Raw genomic sequence first — 20,938 nt, 5'->3', positions numbered from 1 at the left:
TATCACTGGAAAGAATTATATGTCATGGACTCTCGATGTAGAGATGCATCTTGAGTCATTGGATCTAAGTGATACCATCAAAGAAATTAATATATCAACATCACAAGATAAATCAAAGGTAATGATTTTCTTACGCCGACATCTTGATGAAGGGTTGAAATGTGAGTATCTCACAAAAAAGACCCAATGATTTTATTGAAAGGGTTGAAAGAAAGATTTGAGCATATAAGGGAAGTGGTACTTCCGACCGTCCGTGATGAATGGAATACGTTGAGATTCCAAGATTTTAAAAAAGTCAGTGATTATAATTCTGTGATGTTTCGAATAGTCTCGCAATTAAAATTCTGTGGACTTGAAGTCGTAGAGATGAAAATGCTTGAGAAAACATTTTTCACTTTTCACGCATCAAATATAACTATACAGCAACAGTATAGAGTGCGTGGTTTTACGAGATATTCTGAACTCATTGCATGTCTTCTTGTGGCAAAAAAGAACAACGAATTGTTAATAAGAAATCATCAATCCCGACCCACTGGATCAACGGCATTTCCTGAAGCAAATGTCGTAATGAAAAATGAAAACCAAAATCAAAAGCATAAACAAGATTTTGGTCGTGGGCGAGGACGAGGACGTGGGCGTGGACGTAGAAATGATCACGGTCGTGGTCAGGCTGTGGATATAATCGAGATAGTTACTTCAATAACTCATCTCAAGAGAACGTCACAAATCACCCACCAAAAAGGCAGCATGAAAACATGAGTGAAAATGAAAATGACTCAAAAAGAACTGAGAGTGTTTGTTATAGATGTGACACTCCGGGACATTGGTCACGTACTTGTCGTGCCCCTGAGCACCTTTGTAATCTCTATAAAGAATCGATAAAGGGAAAAGGAAAAGAGACCAATTTTGTTGAAAACAGTGACCATTTAATTGGTTCAACTAGTTTTAATGCTGCAGATTTTTTGAATGATTTCGAAGACATTGATTAAAAGATTGGTTGGACTAGATTGTAACAAATTTGTATTTTTCACGCATTCTTGTATTATAAAGCATGTTATATTTTGCATTTGTATTGTACTTAATTTTTCTTTATTGCATTTTTGTGAAGTTTGATATGGAAAATGCTATGAGCAAACATGGAAATAATATCATGAAAATTTGCATACCGGATAGTGGTACAACACACACTATTCTGCGAGATGAAAGATATTTTTTGGAAATAAAACCAACAAAAATAATGGTGAATACAATATCAGGTCTGTAGACTTGATTGAAGGTTGTGGTAAAGCATAATTTTGTTACCAAATGGTACAAAATTTTTGATAAATGATGTTTTATATTCACCACAATCGAAAAGAAATTTGTTGAGTTTTAATGACATATATTCTCATGGATATGATACTGAGACGATAACTGATGGAAATCAGAAATATATGTGTCTTACCACATATAAATCAGGAAAGAAATATGTGGTTGAAAAATTATCAATGTTCCCTACTGGATTGCATTATATACATATAAGACCAATCGAATCAAATATGGTGGTTAATAATTATTCAATATTAACCAATTGGCATGATCGATTGGGACATCCTGGTTCAATAATGATGCAAAGAATTATTGAAAATATACATGGTCATCCATTGAAAGACCAGAAGATCTTTCAGAATAATAAGTTTCAATGTAAAACATGTTCTCTTGGAAAACTTATTACAAGACCATCGTCAGCTAAAATCCAAACAGAATCACCCATATTTCTTGAACGTATTCAGGGTGATATTTGTGGGCCAATTCATCCACCATGTAGACCATTTCGATATTTTATGGTATTGATCGATGCTTCCAGCAGATGGTCACATGTATGCTTATTGTCAACTCGGAATTGTGGCATTTGTAAGATTAATGGCTCAAATAATAAAATTACGGAATCAATTTCCCAATTATACAATCAAGAAAATAAGACTTGATAATGCTGGAGAATTTACTTCCCAAACTTTCAATGACTATTGTATGTCAATGGGAATTACTGTTGAACATCCTATTGCTCATGTTCATACACAGAATGAATTAGCTGAATCATTGATTAAACGTCTACAACTGATTGTTATACCAATGATTATGAGAACAAAACTCCCTATTTCTATATGGGGACATGCAATTTTACATGCTGTGGCATTAATTCGCATCAGACCAAGTGCATATCATAAATTCTCCCTATTGCAGCTTGCATTTGGTAAAGAACCAAATATTTCTCATCTGAAAATTTTTAGATGTATGGTGTATGTGTCTATTGCACCACCTCAACGATCAAAAATGGGTTCTTAAAGAAAAATTGGTATTTATATCGGTTATGATAGCACATCAATCATTCGATATCTTGAGCCTCAGACAGGCGATGTGTTTACAACACATTTTACTGATTGTCATTTTAATGAATAAATCTTCCCAATGTTAGAGGGAAAAGAAACACATCGAAAAAGAAATCAAATGGTATGTACCATCATTATTACATTTGGATCCAAGGACCAAACAATGTGAGAAAGATATACAACAAATTGTGCACTTGCAAAAAATTGCAAATCAAATGTCAGATGCATTTGCAGACACAAAAAGGGTAACAAAATCATATATACATACTGTAAATGCCCCTGCTCGAATTGAAATTCCAAAGAAACAAATTGAAGACACTCATGATGTCATAAAACGCTTGAAGCGTGGAAGGCCAGTCGGTTCCAAGGATAAAAATCATCGGAAAATAAAAGGGATAGAGAAGCCCAATGATCATAAAATAGAAAATGGTGTTCCAAAAGAAACACCTGATAATAAAAATGTTCTGTCAGAACCACAAACTAACGAGAATCATGAAATCTCTATCAATTATATTAATACTGGAAAAATATGGAACCGAAAAGACATAGAAGATATTGATGAGATATTTTCTTATAATGTGGCTTGTGACATCATAAATGAAAATGAGGATCATGAACCAAAATCTTTTGGTGAATGCAAAACTCGTATTCTCCTGAAGGTGTAAAAGCGAAATGGGTTTTTATTCAAAAGCGAAATGAGAAAAATGAAATTGTCAGATATAAAGCTAGACTTGTTGCACAAGATTTTTCTCAAAGGCCTGGAATTGATTATGAAGAAACGTATTCTCCTGTATATGTTGATGATTTAAACATCATTAGAACGAATAAAGAAATTCAAGAAGTTGTGATGTACCTGAAGGAAGAATTCGAAATTAAGGATCTTGGAAAAACCAAGTATTGTCTGGGTTTGCAAATCGAACAAAATGAATGTGGAATTTTTGTTCACCAGGCAAATTATACAGAAAAGATCCTTAAACGTTTTAATATGGATAAATCAAATCCATTAAGTACTCCAATGGTTGTAAGATCATTAAACATAGAAAAGGATCCATTCCGTCCATGTGAAGTTGATGAAGTAATTCTTGGCCCAGAAGTACCATATCTAAGTGTCATTGGTGCCCTTATGTATCTTGCAAATTGCACTAGACCTGATATATCTTTTGCTGTAAATTTATTGGCAAGATCCAGTTCATATCCAACAAAGAGGCACTGGAACGGAATTAAACATTTATTCCGTTATCTACGAGAAACGACAGATTTGAGACTTTTGTACTCAAAAGACACCAATCAAAGTATCATTGGTTATGCTGATGCTGGATATTTATCTGATCCACATAAGACACGTTCCCAAACCGGATATGTATTTACTCGTGGAGGCACCGCGATTTCTTGGCGTTCACAGAAACAAACACTCGTAACAACTTCATCAAATCACGCTGAGATTATTGCGCTACATGAAGCAAGCCGTGAATGTGTTTGGCTAAAATCAATGACACAACATATCCAAACTTCTTGTGGATTATCAGTAGACAAGAAGCCTGTGACGTTGTATGAGATAATGCTGCATGTATTGCTCAAATAAAAGAAAGATACATCAAAAGTCACAGAACAAAACACATTCCCCCAAAGTTCTTTGCCTACACTCAAGAGCTTGAGAAGAATAAAGATATTGATATCTGTTACATTCAATCAAGTGAGAACTCATCAGACCTCTTCACAGAGGCGCTTCCTACGGCAATATTCAGAAAGCATATATATAACATTGGCATGCGCAATCTATGGAATATGTGAAGAATCACTCGTGTTAACATGAGGAGGAGTTTATGTGGCTGCACTCTTTTTTTCTTGCTATGTTTTTATCCCACTGGGTTTTTTCTAGTAAGGTTTTTAACGAGGCAGTACAAAAACACGTAATAAAGACAGTCATCATATCACGATCATCATCACAAGTGGGAGTGTTGAAAATATTTTATATATATATATATATATATATATATATATATATATATATATATTAGAGTTGAATATTTAGTTGTAAAATGTTGAAAATTAGTGTGTGATGATGTAGATGATGATGTATTAATTTTTGGACTAATCTCCAATTGAGATCTATAAATAAGTCTCTTCATTTGTGAAGAAATACACAATTGAATTTAGAGAGAAAAATATTGTGAAGTGTAGAGTTTGATATATTTTGAGTTTTAAAGTTTTTACTTTTTACCATAAATTTTTACTTTTTGACAATAGAATACACATTATTTCTCTTTTTTTAAAAAAAATATATATATATATATATATATATATATATATATATATATATACACTCATTTGTTGATTAAACTTTGCCTCGTTGTCTTCTTTTTTTACTTTTTTTACGGTACTTTGCTTAAGGGGGGTGTATTCAATCCAGAGTTTTAATGACTTTCAGTGACTTTTTAAAATGATAGACTTTTGTGGAGTTGATGGATTTTTATTAACTTTTATAGAATTTCACGGATTTACAAACAGATTTGCATGGATTCTTTGTAGACTTTTGAAGGACTTTTATAGAGATTTGTAAATTTTTCATACAATTACATGAATTTGTATCTTTAATATATCTTATTATTTTTCTTTTTTTTTCCTTTGAAATCATAATTATTTGACATAAATAATAAATTTATTTGAAATATTTTTTTAATTTATTGATGAAAATGGATTTCATTTATTTTAAATGTATATATATATATATATATATATATTAACGTAACAAAATTATAAACTAAAAAAATTGCGATTGTGTAAAGTTATTTTTAAAAAAAAACATATGATAAATTATAAATTATTTTATCAATTATATCATAAAAAATTATTTGTCAATTTTTATTTTTTATCGTGTATGTTATCAACTAATCAAATATTTAAATTAAATCATATTATAATTTTTTGAATCATATATTATTATAATTAAATATTATAATTATTGGTATAAATCATAATTTAAAAAGCACAAAATATTTTGAAAATTTCAAATATTTAAATAATATTTTTTATTTTTATTTTAGAAAAAAGAACAAATATATAATTCATTTTGAATATGGGAGAGAGTGAGATAGAGAGGATATTCATTTTGAATATGAGAGAGAGTGAGATAGAGAGGAGTGAGATAGTGAGGAGTGAAGAAATGTGAGAAAGAAAAGAAAATTATGAGTTTTATTATTTTAGAAATCTATCCAAATCTTTGGGTTATACCAAAGACTTTTTTTTACAAAATATAGTTGTACCTTAAGCATTAATGTTTGTATGTCCATGATTTTCATGGAGTTATTAAAAGTTAATTGACATTTTAAATAACACTAGACTTTTATAGAGTTTTTAAAAGTCTAGGTTGAATACCACTTGACTTTTAAAACTTTATAAAAGTCTATTTTGAATACCACTAGACTTCTATAGATTATATAAAAGTCATGATTGAATATCTCTAAACTTCTAAAATCCATAAAAGTCAATAATTCACCGAATTGAATACACCCCCCTAAATGTCAAACTCAAACAGTCTCAAACTCGAAGAAGTAGTTAGATTTAAAAAAACTTATATAATACGTGTGATTATTAGAATTCACGAAATTTTTACAAAGTCTATTGTTAGAATATTGAATTATAAAATAATAATTTAAATGATAATAGATTTATAGTTTTCCTATTTTAACTAAATTAATGCAAAAATCAATGTTTTCAAAACCGGATGGTCTGTTCGATCGGGAATCAGTCACAGGCCGGGTCAGGTCTGAAACACCCCAAAAAATGTTTTAGCGGCCAAACCGTTCAAGAGGTCGGATCGACCAAAAATCGAAAAACTGATTGAATCGATTATTCGGATTTTTTTTATTATTATTATTTAAAAAAATTAAAATTTTATTTTTAAAAACATAAATTTAATATTTATTATATATATAAATTATTATTTGGAATTTGTACTTCGTTAAACATGATTTTGTTAATACTAAATAATTTTTTTAATTAATTAATTTATTATTTAAAAAGTATAACTATAATTAATATTTTGATTAATTTATACAATTATTAGTTTTTAAACCATGGTAAATATATTTTTTTGTCTATTTATATACATCTTTTGACTTTTTAAAATATATTATTCACTATATTATATAAACGATTTTCAGGAAAAATTGTCGATTAAATTGACCATTTTTAAGTTAGACCGATCGATCATCGATTCAGTTAAAAAAACATTGACAAAAATATAAAAAAACGAAAAATTAACCACAACAAAAAAATTTCTTCTCGTGCTAACATAACTAACTGTTATATTCATAAAAAAATAGCTTTTCCGAAAACCCAAAATTATATAACATACTCACATATGCATATCACTACTTATTATTCGCTAGTATCAATAAAATTTTTAGAAATACCTTCGTTAAAATATTAAATTATAAATAACGGTTTAAATGATAATTCAAGTTAAAAATAATATATATATATATATAAAGTAATATATATATAAATCTATACAATCTATACAATATTATACAATATTATAATGCACGAGGGTGTTAGAGTAACCATTTTTGGTCATTTTAATGTTTGTACCAAATTACCCCTACTATTATTCACTAAATATAGCATGTAACTACCCCACTTTCTCACATTTTTCTCCATATTCTTTTTTAACCACTTTTTTTTTTTATAATAGTGGGAAATAAACCATGTTTATATATATATATATATATATATATATATATATATATATATAGTTTCTTTCAAGTATCCACCTATCATGCCCACTACCATGCCCACCAATGATGTGACACTATTCTATTGGATGTGATAAAGATGTGATAAATTGTAGGTCCAATAGAATAGTGTCACATCATTGGTGGGCATGGTAGTGGGCATGATAGGTGGGCACTTGAAAGAAACTCTATATATATATATATATATATATGTAAGATTTATATATTATATCACACACTTTAGTGCTTGGATGCTAGTATATCTATACATCTATTATATCTATTATATATCTATTATATATATATTATTAAAGTTGAGCCACACATAATAACTACTTTTGGTCGGTATGACATACCAATATTTATCTCCAAAATACCCTTATTCCATAACTACCATATAATTATTTTAAATAAAATAAATAATAAAAAATAATAAAAATCTATATTATTAAAGTTGAGCCACACATAATAACTACTTTTGGTAGGTATGACATACCAATATTTATCTCCAAAATACCTTTATTCCATAACTACCATATAATTATTTTAAATAAAATAAATAATCAAAAATAATACAAAAAACTTAATATTAAATATAAATTACTCAAATATTATTATATTTTATATAAAAGTACTTTATGCAAAAATATAAAAAAAATATCTTAGATAAAAAATTTAATTATGTGCACACATCGTGTGCATATGTTTACTAGTATTTATTAAGTGAGAAGGCCTTAAAGAAATCAACTTGGTATTTTGGTATGACCTTAATTTGAATTTTAAATTATTTGAAAAAAATGGTGGGAAATAACTAATATAAATATATAATTCGTGGTCTTTTAACTACTCCTCATAGACTTATGTCTAATATTTAACCAAAAAAAACATTATTTTTTGTTTTCATAGATTTATTAGATTTTTTTTTCAAAATTAATTTTAATAAAAAAATCAAAATTTTCATCATAACACACGACGGATTGCAAATATGCCAATATTTTATTACACACTAAAATGGAGTAGTTATTATATATCATAACTACGCCAGCTGCGATATCTATTTCTATATCAGTCTTTCCTTAACGCTCAATCAAGGCGCCGGTCATCCAATCGGACGGTTCTCCGTGGGAGGAAGAAGGGAGGGGAAACGATCGCGGCCGTCGAACTCTCTTCTTCTTCTCTTCGCTGCAAGGGTTTCGGGAGTATTATCAGCGTTCACCATGAATGAGAAGGCAGGTGTTTCTAAAGAGCTCAATGCCAAGCACAGAAAGGTATTCGTTTTTTTTTAATGGGATTTGGACTCTTTTCTTTTGTTATTATCTCGATCTTAATTTTGCCATGATTGTTGATTTTCGATTATCAGCTATTTATATCTTGTTCGGATGGTTGATGCTAGTGTTTATTATGCTAACTGATAAAGCTGGAGTCTTTAGGCTCGTGATGCGATTGTTTTTTGATTGATTGACTGTCGGAGATTTGGCTCGTCAGATAAATTGTGATTTTTGTGCTTTGGTTTGTTTGGAAAAAAGAGAGGAGATCTGGATTTGGTTTGGGATATATTGAAGATTGTGAGTGGCTTTGGACTTAATATGCTGCATATTTTGTCAATACCCGTGCTTTTTCATTATCACTGCAGTGATTGTATATGTTTAATAGCTCAACTTATGGGAGAATTCCGAATAGTAACTGGCAATTGCTGATGATGGTTACTCCATCTGCTATCGAGGAGCAAAGATGTTGGATGAGAATTTGTGGTGGTTTTGTCTTGTTTCTATGATTATCGGAATCATAACTGTCTTAATATGCTCTACTGATGAAAGTTGTTAGAACTTAGATATGTGAATACGTTGATTGAAGTTGGAAGGAAACCAAAGTTATGAGTGTCATTTTATGGGGAATCAGCAAAGTGGTGGATGTTCTTACTGCTGCTTCTTGTTTTGCTAATCCCATGCATTCAGTTTTTGCAGTCTGATTGAGTTTCAATCACCTGTTATTTTTATTAAGAATTTGATCGATTCTTTGCTCGGTTGCTCTGCTATATGTTTCCCAAATTTGATTTATAATAATGTTTTCTGTGTTTACAGGTTTTGGAAGGACTTCTGAAGTTGCCAGAGAACAGGGAGTGTGCGGATTGCAAAAGCAAGTATGTATTTCTAGTCTTTTCATCGAGTTTATGATGCAGGATTACGAGAAAATGTGAGACTGATCTGGCATCTTGCATCTTCTATGGTTTCTGACTTCTGTTTTTTTATTATTCCAAATGTTAATATATGTTATCTTTTTGTTTGCTTTTCTTTTCACATGTAGAGGTCCTCGATGGGCAAGTGTGAACTTGGGCATTTTTATATGCATGCAATGCTCTGGGATCCACAGAAGTCTTGGAGTTCACATCTCAAAGGTGACATCTTGATTCATATTTATATTTTTCCCTGAATCTGATTCCTGCATGAATAGAGGAGGTTAATTATACTGATATAAATATTAAGAGGTATGAGGTCTTGTACAATCATCAGCTTGCACTACGTTTAGGGGCATACATATTGTTTTTCTTCACCTGGAATGTTGAGTTTTTAGTCAGTATGGGGCTATGGGATTTAATAATGTTTGGATGTGTGAGTAGACTTTTTGGTTTGGTTCTTATGGTGCAATTGCACTATTAAGCATACAGGTCTTTCGTTACTGATTAGAATATGGCCCTTCCAGGATTCTTTGTTGTGTCTGATTGCGAAATTTTGATAGTGGAGACTTGCTTTGGATGAGTGAATCAAATGGATGCTCTGTTATTGATGAATAAGAATTTTTAACCTTTATTAGTTGCTTATTCTTATCTAAGATTCCAAAATTGGGAGTTCGTTTTCTTAACTGTTGTCTTTTGAGTTTGTACAAGGTTTTTATTTTTTCACTTGCTTCCTTATGTAAGTATTGCGGGTGAGTCAGACTCATAGTCCTTTTGTTTATACCAGTGTTCTAAAAATCGGCCTAGATGGCACCTAGGCGCTGGCCGACCGCACCGAGAAAGTGCTAGTCAGCCAGCCTAGGCGTCCTTGGTGCCTAGGCGGAAATGAAAATTTTTTTTTTGGCTTTTAAATCATAAGCCCGGTAAAAAACTGACGAAAAATTTTATTATCCTTCCACGAAAACCCTTTCAACGTCGTTCCCAAAGAGAAGAGAAGAAAAATATGGAGAATAATAAATAGAAAAATTTATGAAGAAGATGATGAGTAAATTTAGTTATGTAATTTTGAAGTCATTTTAAATTTGATGTTATCATGTTGGAGTTATAATATCTTATGTATTATGCTATACCGTGGAATCCGCCTAGTGGCTCCTAGTCTCCGCCTAGGCGGCCCAGGCGCTAGGCGTTGGTCTGGCGCCCGACTAGCGTCTGACGAATTTTAGAACCTTGGTTTATAACGTCTTGGCAGGATTATCCCTTTTATGTGCTATCTGTTTTTTATGTAGATGGTGGCTTAACAGTAATTGTGAATATATGGTTGATATCAAATATCTTTGTAGGTCAGATCTGCTACACTTGACACGTGGCTCCCTGAACAGGTTCAGTTTATTCAATGTAAGAGTTTCCTGAGTTTGGACGTTCTTGGTTGATTTTAGTTTCACAGTTTCCTTTAATAATTAATATTTATATTTATTGTTATAAATATAGCCATGGGAAACGAGAAGGCTAACAGCTACTGGGAGGCAGAATTACCCCCAAATTATGATAGGGTTGGGATCGAGAATTTCATTCGTGCTAAGTATGTGCTTTGCATATTCAAGGACTTCAGTCATGCACTGTGCTGTGATATGCCTGTGTAAAACTAAAATTTTTTAATGCTCAAACTAAGGTATGAAGAGAAGAGATGGGTCTGCAAGGATGGAAAACCTAAGTCACCTTCTAGAAAAACAGAAGAAAAAGCATCTGTTCAGTTGCAAAAACCTGGTGATGGAAGTAGTCATGGACATGTCAGCAATTTTGGAAACTCATTTGATGGCAGGAAGAATGTTCCAGCAGCAACTACGAAGGGAAATATTTCTGCCACTGGGATCAGTATTCCTGTGCCTCCTGAAGGGCAAGAACTAGTATGTTCAGTTACTTGTGCATTGTGTTTGATTTCCATGTCTTCATGATAGTTTCGCTACTTTTTTCCGGCATCCATGTGATACAGTGGCGATAAATATCTTATTCACGCAATCATAATTTTTCCCCAATTTTCATGAAATATTATTGATGGCAAGCTTGGCTTCTTTTGTTCTGCTTTCAAAATGGAACTCGTGGAAAAAGGTTATAAAGGAAAGAAGCCAAGCTTGGGCTCAGGGCAGTGCATTTTGCCACGAGCTTATGTAAAACTAGCAACGCTGCTCTGGATACCATTGTTGCCATGTTTAGTTGTTGAAATAATTCACGACAATGTATGTTGCTGCATTGTACTGAAGGTCATGTTGGTTCCAGTAAGTAAGGAAACTGTCGACGTATTTTTCTAAATGAAAGCTAGTTTATGTTACGTACACCTCTTGGATGGATGAAATTTCTGACCATGGGCTATTACTTTCCTGATGGCATATAGGTGGCTCCAGTTCCAGTGACTGAACAAGCTATTCATAGAACGGAGCCTTCTGCAGAGGCAGTCGCTCCTCCAAAAGTTGATTACGCTACTGATCTTTTCAATATGCTTTCAATGGACAGCTCTAGTGAAAATGCTGCTGGAGCATCCGGTGATGATGATTCTTGGGCAGGATTTCAATGTATTAGTCTAAATGAATCTCATTTTCGTTTTTCTCCATGGTTGAGATGTTGGTTTTTGAGATACAAAACATTAGATTTGGTAATTATTCTAGGTTGTTAGTTTGATATATATCCATGTATTCTCAAAACTCAAAGTCACCTTTGGAAATTGCAGCTGCTGATGCGTCATCATTGAAAGAGAATACCGGCCCAGCAAAACTCGTTGATACTAAGGCCCAATCCACTTCTGAGATTGAAGATCTTTTTAGAGATTCACCTTCAATCACATCTACTTCCATGCCAGACACACCTGAAAAAAATGCCAAATGTGATATTATGTCTCTTTTTGATAAGGTATGTTGTGAGTTAAAGAAGTGCCTGCAGAATATAATCCCCTCACCCTCTCTCACCCTAATCACCACTAAAAAAAAGGTTTCTATTTTTCCGTTTAACCAGAGTATATACATGAAATATTTTATTACAAATCCCGCAACTTCCAGAATTTTAGGTTTTCATTGTGACTGTACTTCAATTGCTGTTTGCCCCAAGATTCAGAATCCAAATCAATACCATTTTTTTCATATGCAGTCTAATATGGTTTCACCATTTTCTGTTCACCAACAACTCTCCTTGCTAGCTCAACAACAGTCTCTTCTAATGGCTGCCGCAGTGAATGGCTCGGGTGGGATGCCAAAAGTTCCTGGCAATGCATTACAAAGGCCAAATGGCACCACCTCGTCTAATCAAATTTGGCCAAACGTTGGCTACCAGCTCCCTGGTATGGTGATGCCAGCGACTGGAAAGGTTGATTTAGAGAGATACCTGCAGGTGGAATCAGGCTTTATCTAATTCTGTTACTTGCAAATCTAAAAGATATTTGTTCTTAGTTTCTAGTATTTTGCTCACTGGACAGATTGGGAACATGGGAGCAACTCATCCAGTTGGGAACTCTTTTGCCCTGTCAACGTCTAGGTATGCATGTGTAAGTGTTTGATGTAGTTGGCATTATCTTGAACTTCTTGGGATGTGGAACTAAGTGCTAATGGAGAAACTCCTGTCACTTTTTCATCTCATTTTGTTTGATTTGAGTTTCTGATTATTGGTTTTGGCGATAGATATGCTTTGTCATCTCGTATATCTTTAATCAAGAAACAGCATCCTAACTAAGAATTTTACTCCAACATTTGACATTTGTCACATGCAGACTTGTACCAGAAATAAAAACAATAAAGCTGTTCTTTTAGGAATTTGATAAACGTAAACACACAAATGTTCGTCTACAATCATGTTAGAAGATTTTTCTTGATTTTTATTATCGCGTACTCAGCTTCCTGAGGTGCCGCAAAATGGAATCATTATGGTTTGCATTTTGCTGAGAATTTACGAGTTTATTGATGGTAGACATCATAGTAGGTGTTATTCTTGGCAATGCTATCAAGATTCTTAATTTTTTTTTGTTATCACAGCACATATACCACGGGACCTAATGTTTCGAACAATGGCAATACGCCCTCTGGGGCAAGCAGACAGACGGCATCTTCTATTCCCTCTTCTCCACAATCGGGAAAAGATTATGATTTTTCTTCTTTGACACAAGGGTACTTCTCAAAACCTTGAACAGCCTTGTTAATTTGATTCCGTCATAACATACAAGTACAACATGAGCAAACTACGAGGTGCTGAGAATTAATTTTCACATCTGTTTGGAGATTGTAAAATATTATAGGGAGCATGTTGAGCGTTTCATTTGTAGGTGTATGCCAGCAATAAATATGCTTAGCTTCAAACATTCTTTCTTGGCATCTCCTTGGTTACCTGTTTGTTGTGTATTCATTTAGATCCACAAGGGAATAAACCGAATTATATTTGCAGCGAGTTTGTATTATCATGCAATGATCGTGTTCATGTTGAACGAGTCGTATCCTTCAGTTTCGATATATAATGCGATAGAGTGTTTCCTGTGGTAGAATCAGCTATGTGGTATTATATACAATGTGTGTACATTGATATATTAGTCTTTTGATGTCTTTTATTTTCTAAATTCTCAGGATACAGTAAAACTATCGCACTATACACATCCACTAACTTAGGCACAAACATTGGATGTGCAGTGTGCTTGTTGAACAATTTTAATTATTACGAAACTCATGAGACGATCTCACGTGTCAATTTCGTGAGACGAATCTCTTATTTGACTTGATATATGAAAAAATATTAATTTTTATATAAAAAATATTATTTTTGGTTGTGATCTGAGTTCTGTTGATCCATCCACTGAAAACATATGTTATTCCTAATGGATAAACGACAGATTATAGTGGGAAAACATATGTTAAACAGCCACGGTTTTTGAAATGGTCTTAACTTTATTCAACATGACTATGTAGTAGTTCGAAACATGAATTTCATATCTTGTTTAAATGGTCTTAACTTTATTAGTATTTTCTTTTAACATGTTTTAGATATGATATATTTTGTCTATCTTTTATTACCAAAAATCATGTTATTTATATTATATATCATATTTATCGATGAAAAAATATGTGAATATTAAGCTTTAAAGAACACAATTTTTTCATACTCGCCTCAAGCCTAAAAAAATCTCATGTCCGACATTGTATCATAAATGTAAAATCTCATTAGTCGATAATTTGAAACCTTCATTTGTTCATGCTGTTTGTTCTGTTATTTAATTCATGACTGTTTATTGTTATTTGATTAATTATAATGATTATAAGATATAAATGGCAATGTGAACTTGATATCCCATGTTTATTTTGGTGGGGCTGTATTCGAAGCAATCAAGCAGAGTCCAAACAGGAGAACACTGAAATTGCGGCAATACTATACTAACATAACATGACAGCCCATTTTTCCATTTTGAATTATGATGCATGTATTTAGGCAAACCCTTTTTCTCAAAATTTTTAATATTAATACAAATGACTTGTTAAATAGTCATATTTTGTTGGCAATTTGCCTCCTTTTGTTATAAGCAAACAATCAATTTTTCTCTCAAAAAATAAAAATAAAAATCTACACTTGATTTTCATAAATGATAGAAGAAGACACCTTCCTTTATCGAGTTTAGGTTAATTAAGATCAGGAAAATTATAACGAGACACACAAATTTAGTGGGACAAGTTTCGAATTTCAAAATAAATTCTGAAAATAAAATAAAAAAGACAGAGAATTCATGTTCCCGACCCTAATCCTTTGGTGGCGCCTTCAACTCTATTGCAAGTTGCAACATTCAATAACTCACACATTTAAACACACAAAATTATACGATGTTGTCTTAATGGTAATTTTGTGAGACGTATTTTAGATGTGTCCATTGAAAATATTAATTTTATTTTCAAAATATTATTTTTTACTAAAAAAAGTATTATTTTTGTTAATTAGTTATTGATATGGATATGATCGACTCGTACGGATATAAAGACAAACAAATGCTCACTATAACAAATCATTGTTGGTCATTCGGAGAATTTAAAAAATAAACTCATTTCTTTCTCTTCTTTTTTTCTTTTCCAAATTTTCAAGAAATAATGATATAATAGACATCTAAAAGGTCCGATTTGGAGAATATTTTATTTCATGCATTTATTTATTTGAACAACCAAAACAATAAAGAGAAGAAATTATATATGAATAAAAAACAATAATAATAATTGGTGATTAATAGTTCTCCAAGTGGGAAGTCATTGTGAAGCGCCGAAGGTAATACGAGCACGGACAAGAATCCAACACCAATGGCCCAATTTTCAAATTTTATTTTCAATTTTTTATTTATTTATTTTTGCTGGAGCCACACACTAAACCGTTATCATGACTCACGAGGCGCCATTAATAAAATAAAATAAAATACAAATTATTTATTTATTTATTTATTTATATTTAATATTTAATTTGAAGGTAATTATAAGAGACATGCATATTGTCAGCAAGAGGGCCTGCAGCAGCAGAGTATTCAATACAGACATTCGATTCCATTTCGGTTTTCGTTTATGATTAGATTCCAAGCGTTGTCTGTTTGTCAAGAAAAGGATAATGTTGTCTCCCTGATCAATTTTAATTTTATTTTCTGCTAAATATATCACCATTTTTTTTTATTTCTATTAATTAGAAATATGTATCTCGTGGACATATTTCAAAATTCCATCGTATGATCATATATATCATTTGGTTATAGTGATCATATATACACATTTTTTTCTTTGGAAAGAAATGTGAGTATTGACTTGAGTAGGGGGGTATAAACAAATAAAATCAAGCCACGTGTTAATAAAAAGTCAAGGCTCGAATTCGATTTGAATCAAGTATATTCAAGTTTAAGTCCGATAACTTTTTTTTACTCGAGTTTAACTGATTAAAATGAAGTTTGAATCCGAATTTGACTCCAAATATTCAAATATATTCGCGAGCTAGTCGAGCATTAAGGTTCACCGTTCAAGAATGAATATCCCGAAGCCCGAAATGCTTAAAATGCATATATATATTTAATAAATAACTAGTGACCGCAACACATGTTTTACGTGTACAATATAATATATATCAGCGATCGTGACACATGATTTTTATATGCTCGATAATTTGATATATAAATTATAGAGAAGTTATAAAAAAAATTTGTAAATAATTTAATAGGAATTGATAAATATTGATGAAATTTGAAAAAAAAACGATAAAGACAAAAGGAGATAAGACTGTTAGATAAAAACGAGGATAATTTAGTCATTTAAAATCTAACATAACAGAGATGTGTGTTAAATTTAGGGGTAAAATGAGAAGAAATTTTGGTGTGATTTAACACACCAAAATCAGTTAGTCTAAGAGGTTGAACTATTATAATATAGTATAGATTATATTATATTGATCAAATATTAAGGCTCGCGAACTATCAAACAAAATAATTTTGTCTTGAATGACTTGAGTTCAATTTTTAAAAAAATCGAAAAATTTTCGAATTCGATAAGTTTGAATTCGAATAAATATTTATCAAACCAATTCAAAAAACTGCTTGATATACATTTACTAACTACGAGAATTTTTCTCTTCTCCAGTGGGTTCAACCCCTATCCTATCCCGATATTGTATATACAAATCAACTTTTTAAAAAAAAATGCTTCATACTGATTTAAATTTAATTTTGCAGTTCTGATACTAAATAATGTAGTGGAAGTTGGAACCATTAAATTTAAAGGTCATTGGTTATGTCGTAAATGGGTTAAGTCATTACATGTATTTATTTGCCAATAAAAAGAGCACAACGTACGATACAATATATTAATTATGCATGTGCTGGTGTCTGTCTGGTGAATCCCAGTTGAATTATTCAATTATGGGCAATCATGGGTTCAGTTCAATTATGATAAGGTATTGCTAAAAAATATTGATGAAATAGGTGTGTAATTAAGTTTCGCACTTTATTTTTCCGATCCGGTAGTGGATGAGATGATTATAAAAATCCGAGTGGAATAAGAGCAAACTATTTGCTTCCGGCTCTTTTTTTTTTTTCCCCATCTAATACAATTGTTTATTGTCTAGTAATGTTGTAGATTTGATGATTGTTCTCACAAAACAACACGGGTATATTTAACATATTTTTGTTCTCACTCATACGTATTTTGATAAATTTTTTAGAAAATCATTTATTCCAAAATTACTTCATGTCGAACACATTTATTTATTGAGTTTTAAATTAACTAACTTTCGAAAAGAATGTGCATCTTATTGATATGAATAATAATCATTAATTTTTTTGAATAATTCTACTGCACAATTTCGTATTTATACAATCTTAAAATTCATCTCACTCCGACATAAGACAGTTTCATTCATGCCCTTTTTCACCGAAAGTTGTTTTGTTTTTCCTACCTCTTGGCACTCGTTGGCCTCAGACGCCACATACCACACAAAGTGAGATATTTGGACTCGATCGATACCATATGAATCTTAAGGTCTCACCTTTTACCACTTGGTCGAGATATTCTAATTAAGATGGCATTGTGTTGAACTGTTGATCCCCACGTACTATGTGAGCTTCCAACGGAATTTCTATGATAATTTGCAATTAAAAATTCCAATTCATTTTTAGTATAATTTTTTGGATATCAATGAAATAAAAGGCAAATTCCACCATTCATGTTTTAAAAAAATAAAGCTTGAAAATATTCCCAAAGTCTTCTTTTAGCTCATTGCTTTAAACTTGAGGAAAGTTCCATTGATTTTTATAGAGATTGTGTTGTGGGGAACATGTATTTGTGGGAAAAATTCGATGCTATCCTTCGTCGAATGAGATGCAATTGATTTTGGGTTTTTGATGTTGACATACAGACAATATATAATATTCGTCTATCAACATCGACCCTTTCTATATTTGTGATATTTTTTTTGGATTGAAGTGTTTACTAATAAATTTTTTCAAATTCCACATCCAAAGTTCGAAACAAGCAAGATATATTTTTCATACTTGCACCCTCGCACAAAATGTTTTCTAAGAATTTCAATCTTCCTCGTAAAGGTCATTTTGGCATTTTGCGACAGAGGTAGGAGATCATAAATTTGAATTTAAATATGGGAACTTAAATGATGAAACGAAGTCAACATCGAAATTATTTAAAAAAACTTTGAAAATCCAAAATATTCAACTCAATGTATGTGGCTCAAGTCGAACTCTAATCGTATATCTTTTTACGAATATAATTAAGTAGAACTCAATGAGTGCGATAAATTTTGTCAAAAAATCTCTGCATACCCTCTTTCATTCGGATTACATATTAGATTCTCCATTGAATTCAAAAGAAATTTCCATCATAGACGTTTTCTAACTTTTATTCAAAATTTTACAATTACGGACTCGATTAAATAAATGATTAATATTTGGGTATGAGGATTTTCGGATTTGTAGATGAAGATGGATGTAATAACATCCTGCCTATTTCCGATTATATATATATATAGAGAGAAGTTATATAGTGAGCAACCACCTGAGCACCCATGTGAGCATCTGCTGACATGTCATCATGCACATTCAATAGGTGAGTGACACATCAGCAGGTGCTCAAATGGATGCTCCGGCGGTTGCTCACCATATCATTTTTCACACACACATATATATATATATATTCATATACATTAATGTTAAAAAATATTAATTCTAATTTATTTTTATTGAATAATGATATAGTTGGATGGAACAAAGGAAAATATTAGTAAAAATCAATTGTTAGTTTTGTGGATAATGTTATTGAAATAAATTATTTATAATATTTATTATTTCTTATCTGATGTTTAGTTTGTGATTTTTAAATTTTTAAATTTTTTTATTGTTTTTTATAAATTTGGTAAATAAACATGATTTTATCGAAATACTTCAAATTTGAAAAAAATACAATTACAGATAGTAATAGGGTATGAATATCCGACGGGTATGAGGATGCAAATGAAAGTTGAATACCCGATGTGGATGTGGATGTGGTGGATATAATAAATGAAGATGAGGACGGAAGCACGAAATCCTACCCGAACCCGACCCTTTGTCATTCCTGATCATTATCGAAATAAAAAAAAGTTACTAAAGAAGTGTTTGTAATCACTAAAAATAAGCGATTATTGAATTTTATATTTAAAAAATTGATTTTGAGATAGTGTTTGCAACATCTAAAAATTATCATTTTTTCACTTTTGTTTTTAAATACTAACTACTTCTGATATTTGTCCATTTTTTACAATTTATAAATTTAATCACTCCTACACTATCATAATTTTTTGGTGATAACCCTCTCAAAAAAGTCTATATCAAATCCAAAGTTCAATTTGGTTTAATTCGAGCACATGAATTTTAATATTTTAGATTTTTAGTTACGATTCGACAAAATTGAAAAAAAATTCAAAATAATTAATCTTGATCATATATTTAATTTATTTTTTGTCGATATACTTATATAATAATAAATAAATTATACGATCACCGTGAAAGACACCTGCTATAGTTATTATTAACTAGCATAACCACACACACGTGTCGTGTGTGTATAAAATCATACAATATATTTAGTGTTATATGTTATATATAAATATTATTTTTTTCAATAATTTTTTAAATTATTATTTCATTTCTAAAATAATATAAAAATAAAGTTAAACGTTATCATTTTATCATATCTATAATAGTTAATTGAGAAAATATAAAAATATATATAAACAAAATCAAATTGACTGATTCATACAGCGTAAAGGGTAATTTTGGAAAAAAAAAATTGGTGTCTCACTCTAATGTTTTCAACTATTATATATACTAGCATAATTGCACACGCGTTGCGTGTGTATAAAATCATGCAATATATTTAATATTGTATGTTATATATAAAAAATTTTAAATAATATTTAAATTTATTTTTTAACATTTATAAAATAATATAAAAATAAATTTAATTTTTTTTTATCAATTTATCTTATCTACAATGTTTAATTGAGAAAAATATGGAAATTTGAAATATAAAAAAAAACAAATAAAAATAAAATTATAATATTTATATTACATAAGGGCAATTTCGGCAATTTAAAAGATGATGTCTAAGGGAAAGATTCTTTATATATAGGGAGAGAGATATATATATAGTATAGATAATAAAAAAAATGACGTCTCTAAATGTAAAATAATAATATATATTTCATTTTTAAAAATGAAAAGAAAACTAGGCTGACAGTAAAATGACAAAATTGCCTTAAACAAAGGCCATTGGAAAATGATATTCTGATAGAACATTCATCCGAAATTTGTTTGACATACAAAGCATAATGTCGTGGCTTTCTATTTTTAGTTCGAATACTGAATTCTGATAAAATAATAATGAAATTGTGCACTAAATAAAATAAGAGATAAATAATGCACAGTATGTAGGCAGATAAAAAATAGTAAAATATCAATTCACGTTAATCTATATATAACAAGATTTGATATTGTTGGGATGCAATAATTGTCTTTATTGGTTAGAATGATAGAATCAAGACGATTGCAATGATAGAATCAAGACGATTGGATTGGACTGTCGTACAGTTTAAAAAATTTGAGTTACATCATTACCACATCTTTCGTTGAATAGTGA

At 30.8% G+C, this 20,938-nt stretch overlaps 1 protein-coding gene across 2 annotated transcripts; it reads left to right on the top strand.

Moving 5' to 3' along the window:
- The first annotated feature begins 8,144 nt into the window (after positions 1–8,144).
- On the top strand, positions 8,145–13,696 carry LOC140881648 (ADP-ribosylation factor GTPase-activating protein AGD5-like). 2 transcript variants are annotated; one of them, XM_073287122.1, is made up of 11 exons: positions 8,145–8,373; positions 9,187–9,245; positions 9,410–9,500; positions 10,619–10,673; positions 10,767–10,857; positions 10,948–11,182; positions 11,668–11,845; positions 12,001–12,179; positions 12,414–12,653; positions 12,739–12,797; positions 13,292–13,696. In XM_073287122.1, exons 1-11 carry the CDS (start codon positions 8,323–8,325, stop codon positions 13,440–13,442), a joined length of 1,389 nt encoding a protein of 462 aa, XP_073143223.1. In that variant the 5' UTR covers positions 8,145–8,322; the 3' UTR covers positions 13,443–13,696. The 2 variants fall into 2 exon arrangements, with proteins under 2 accessions (XP_073143223.1, XP_073143224.1); XM_073287123.1 differs by lacking the exons at positions 8,145–8,373; positions 9,187–9,245 and having other exon boundaries at positions 10,624–10,673.
- Positions 13,697–20,938: the final 7,242 nt, after the last annotated feature.

This window comes from Henckelia pumila, chromosome 2 (assembly GCF_033568475.1).
Source record: "Henckelia pumila isolate YLH828 chromosome 2, ASM3356847v2, whole genome shotgun sequence".
In the NCBI taxonomy this organism is placed as follows: Eukaryota; Viridiplantae; Streptophyta; class Magnoliopsida; order Lamiales; family Gesneriaceae; genus Henckelia; species Henckelia pumila.
This window is presented reverse-complemented; position numbering and strand designations above follow the sequence as displayed.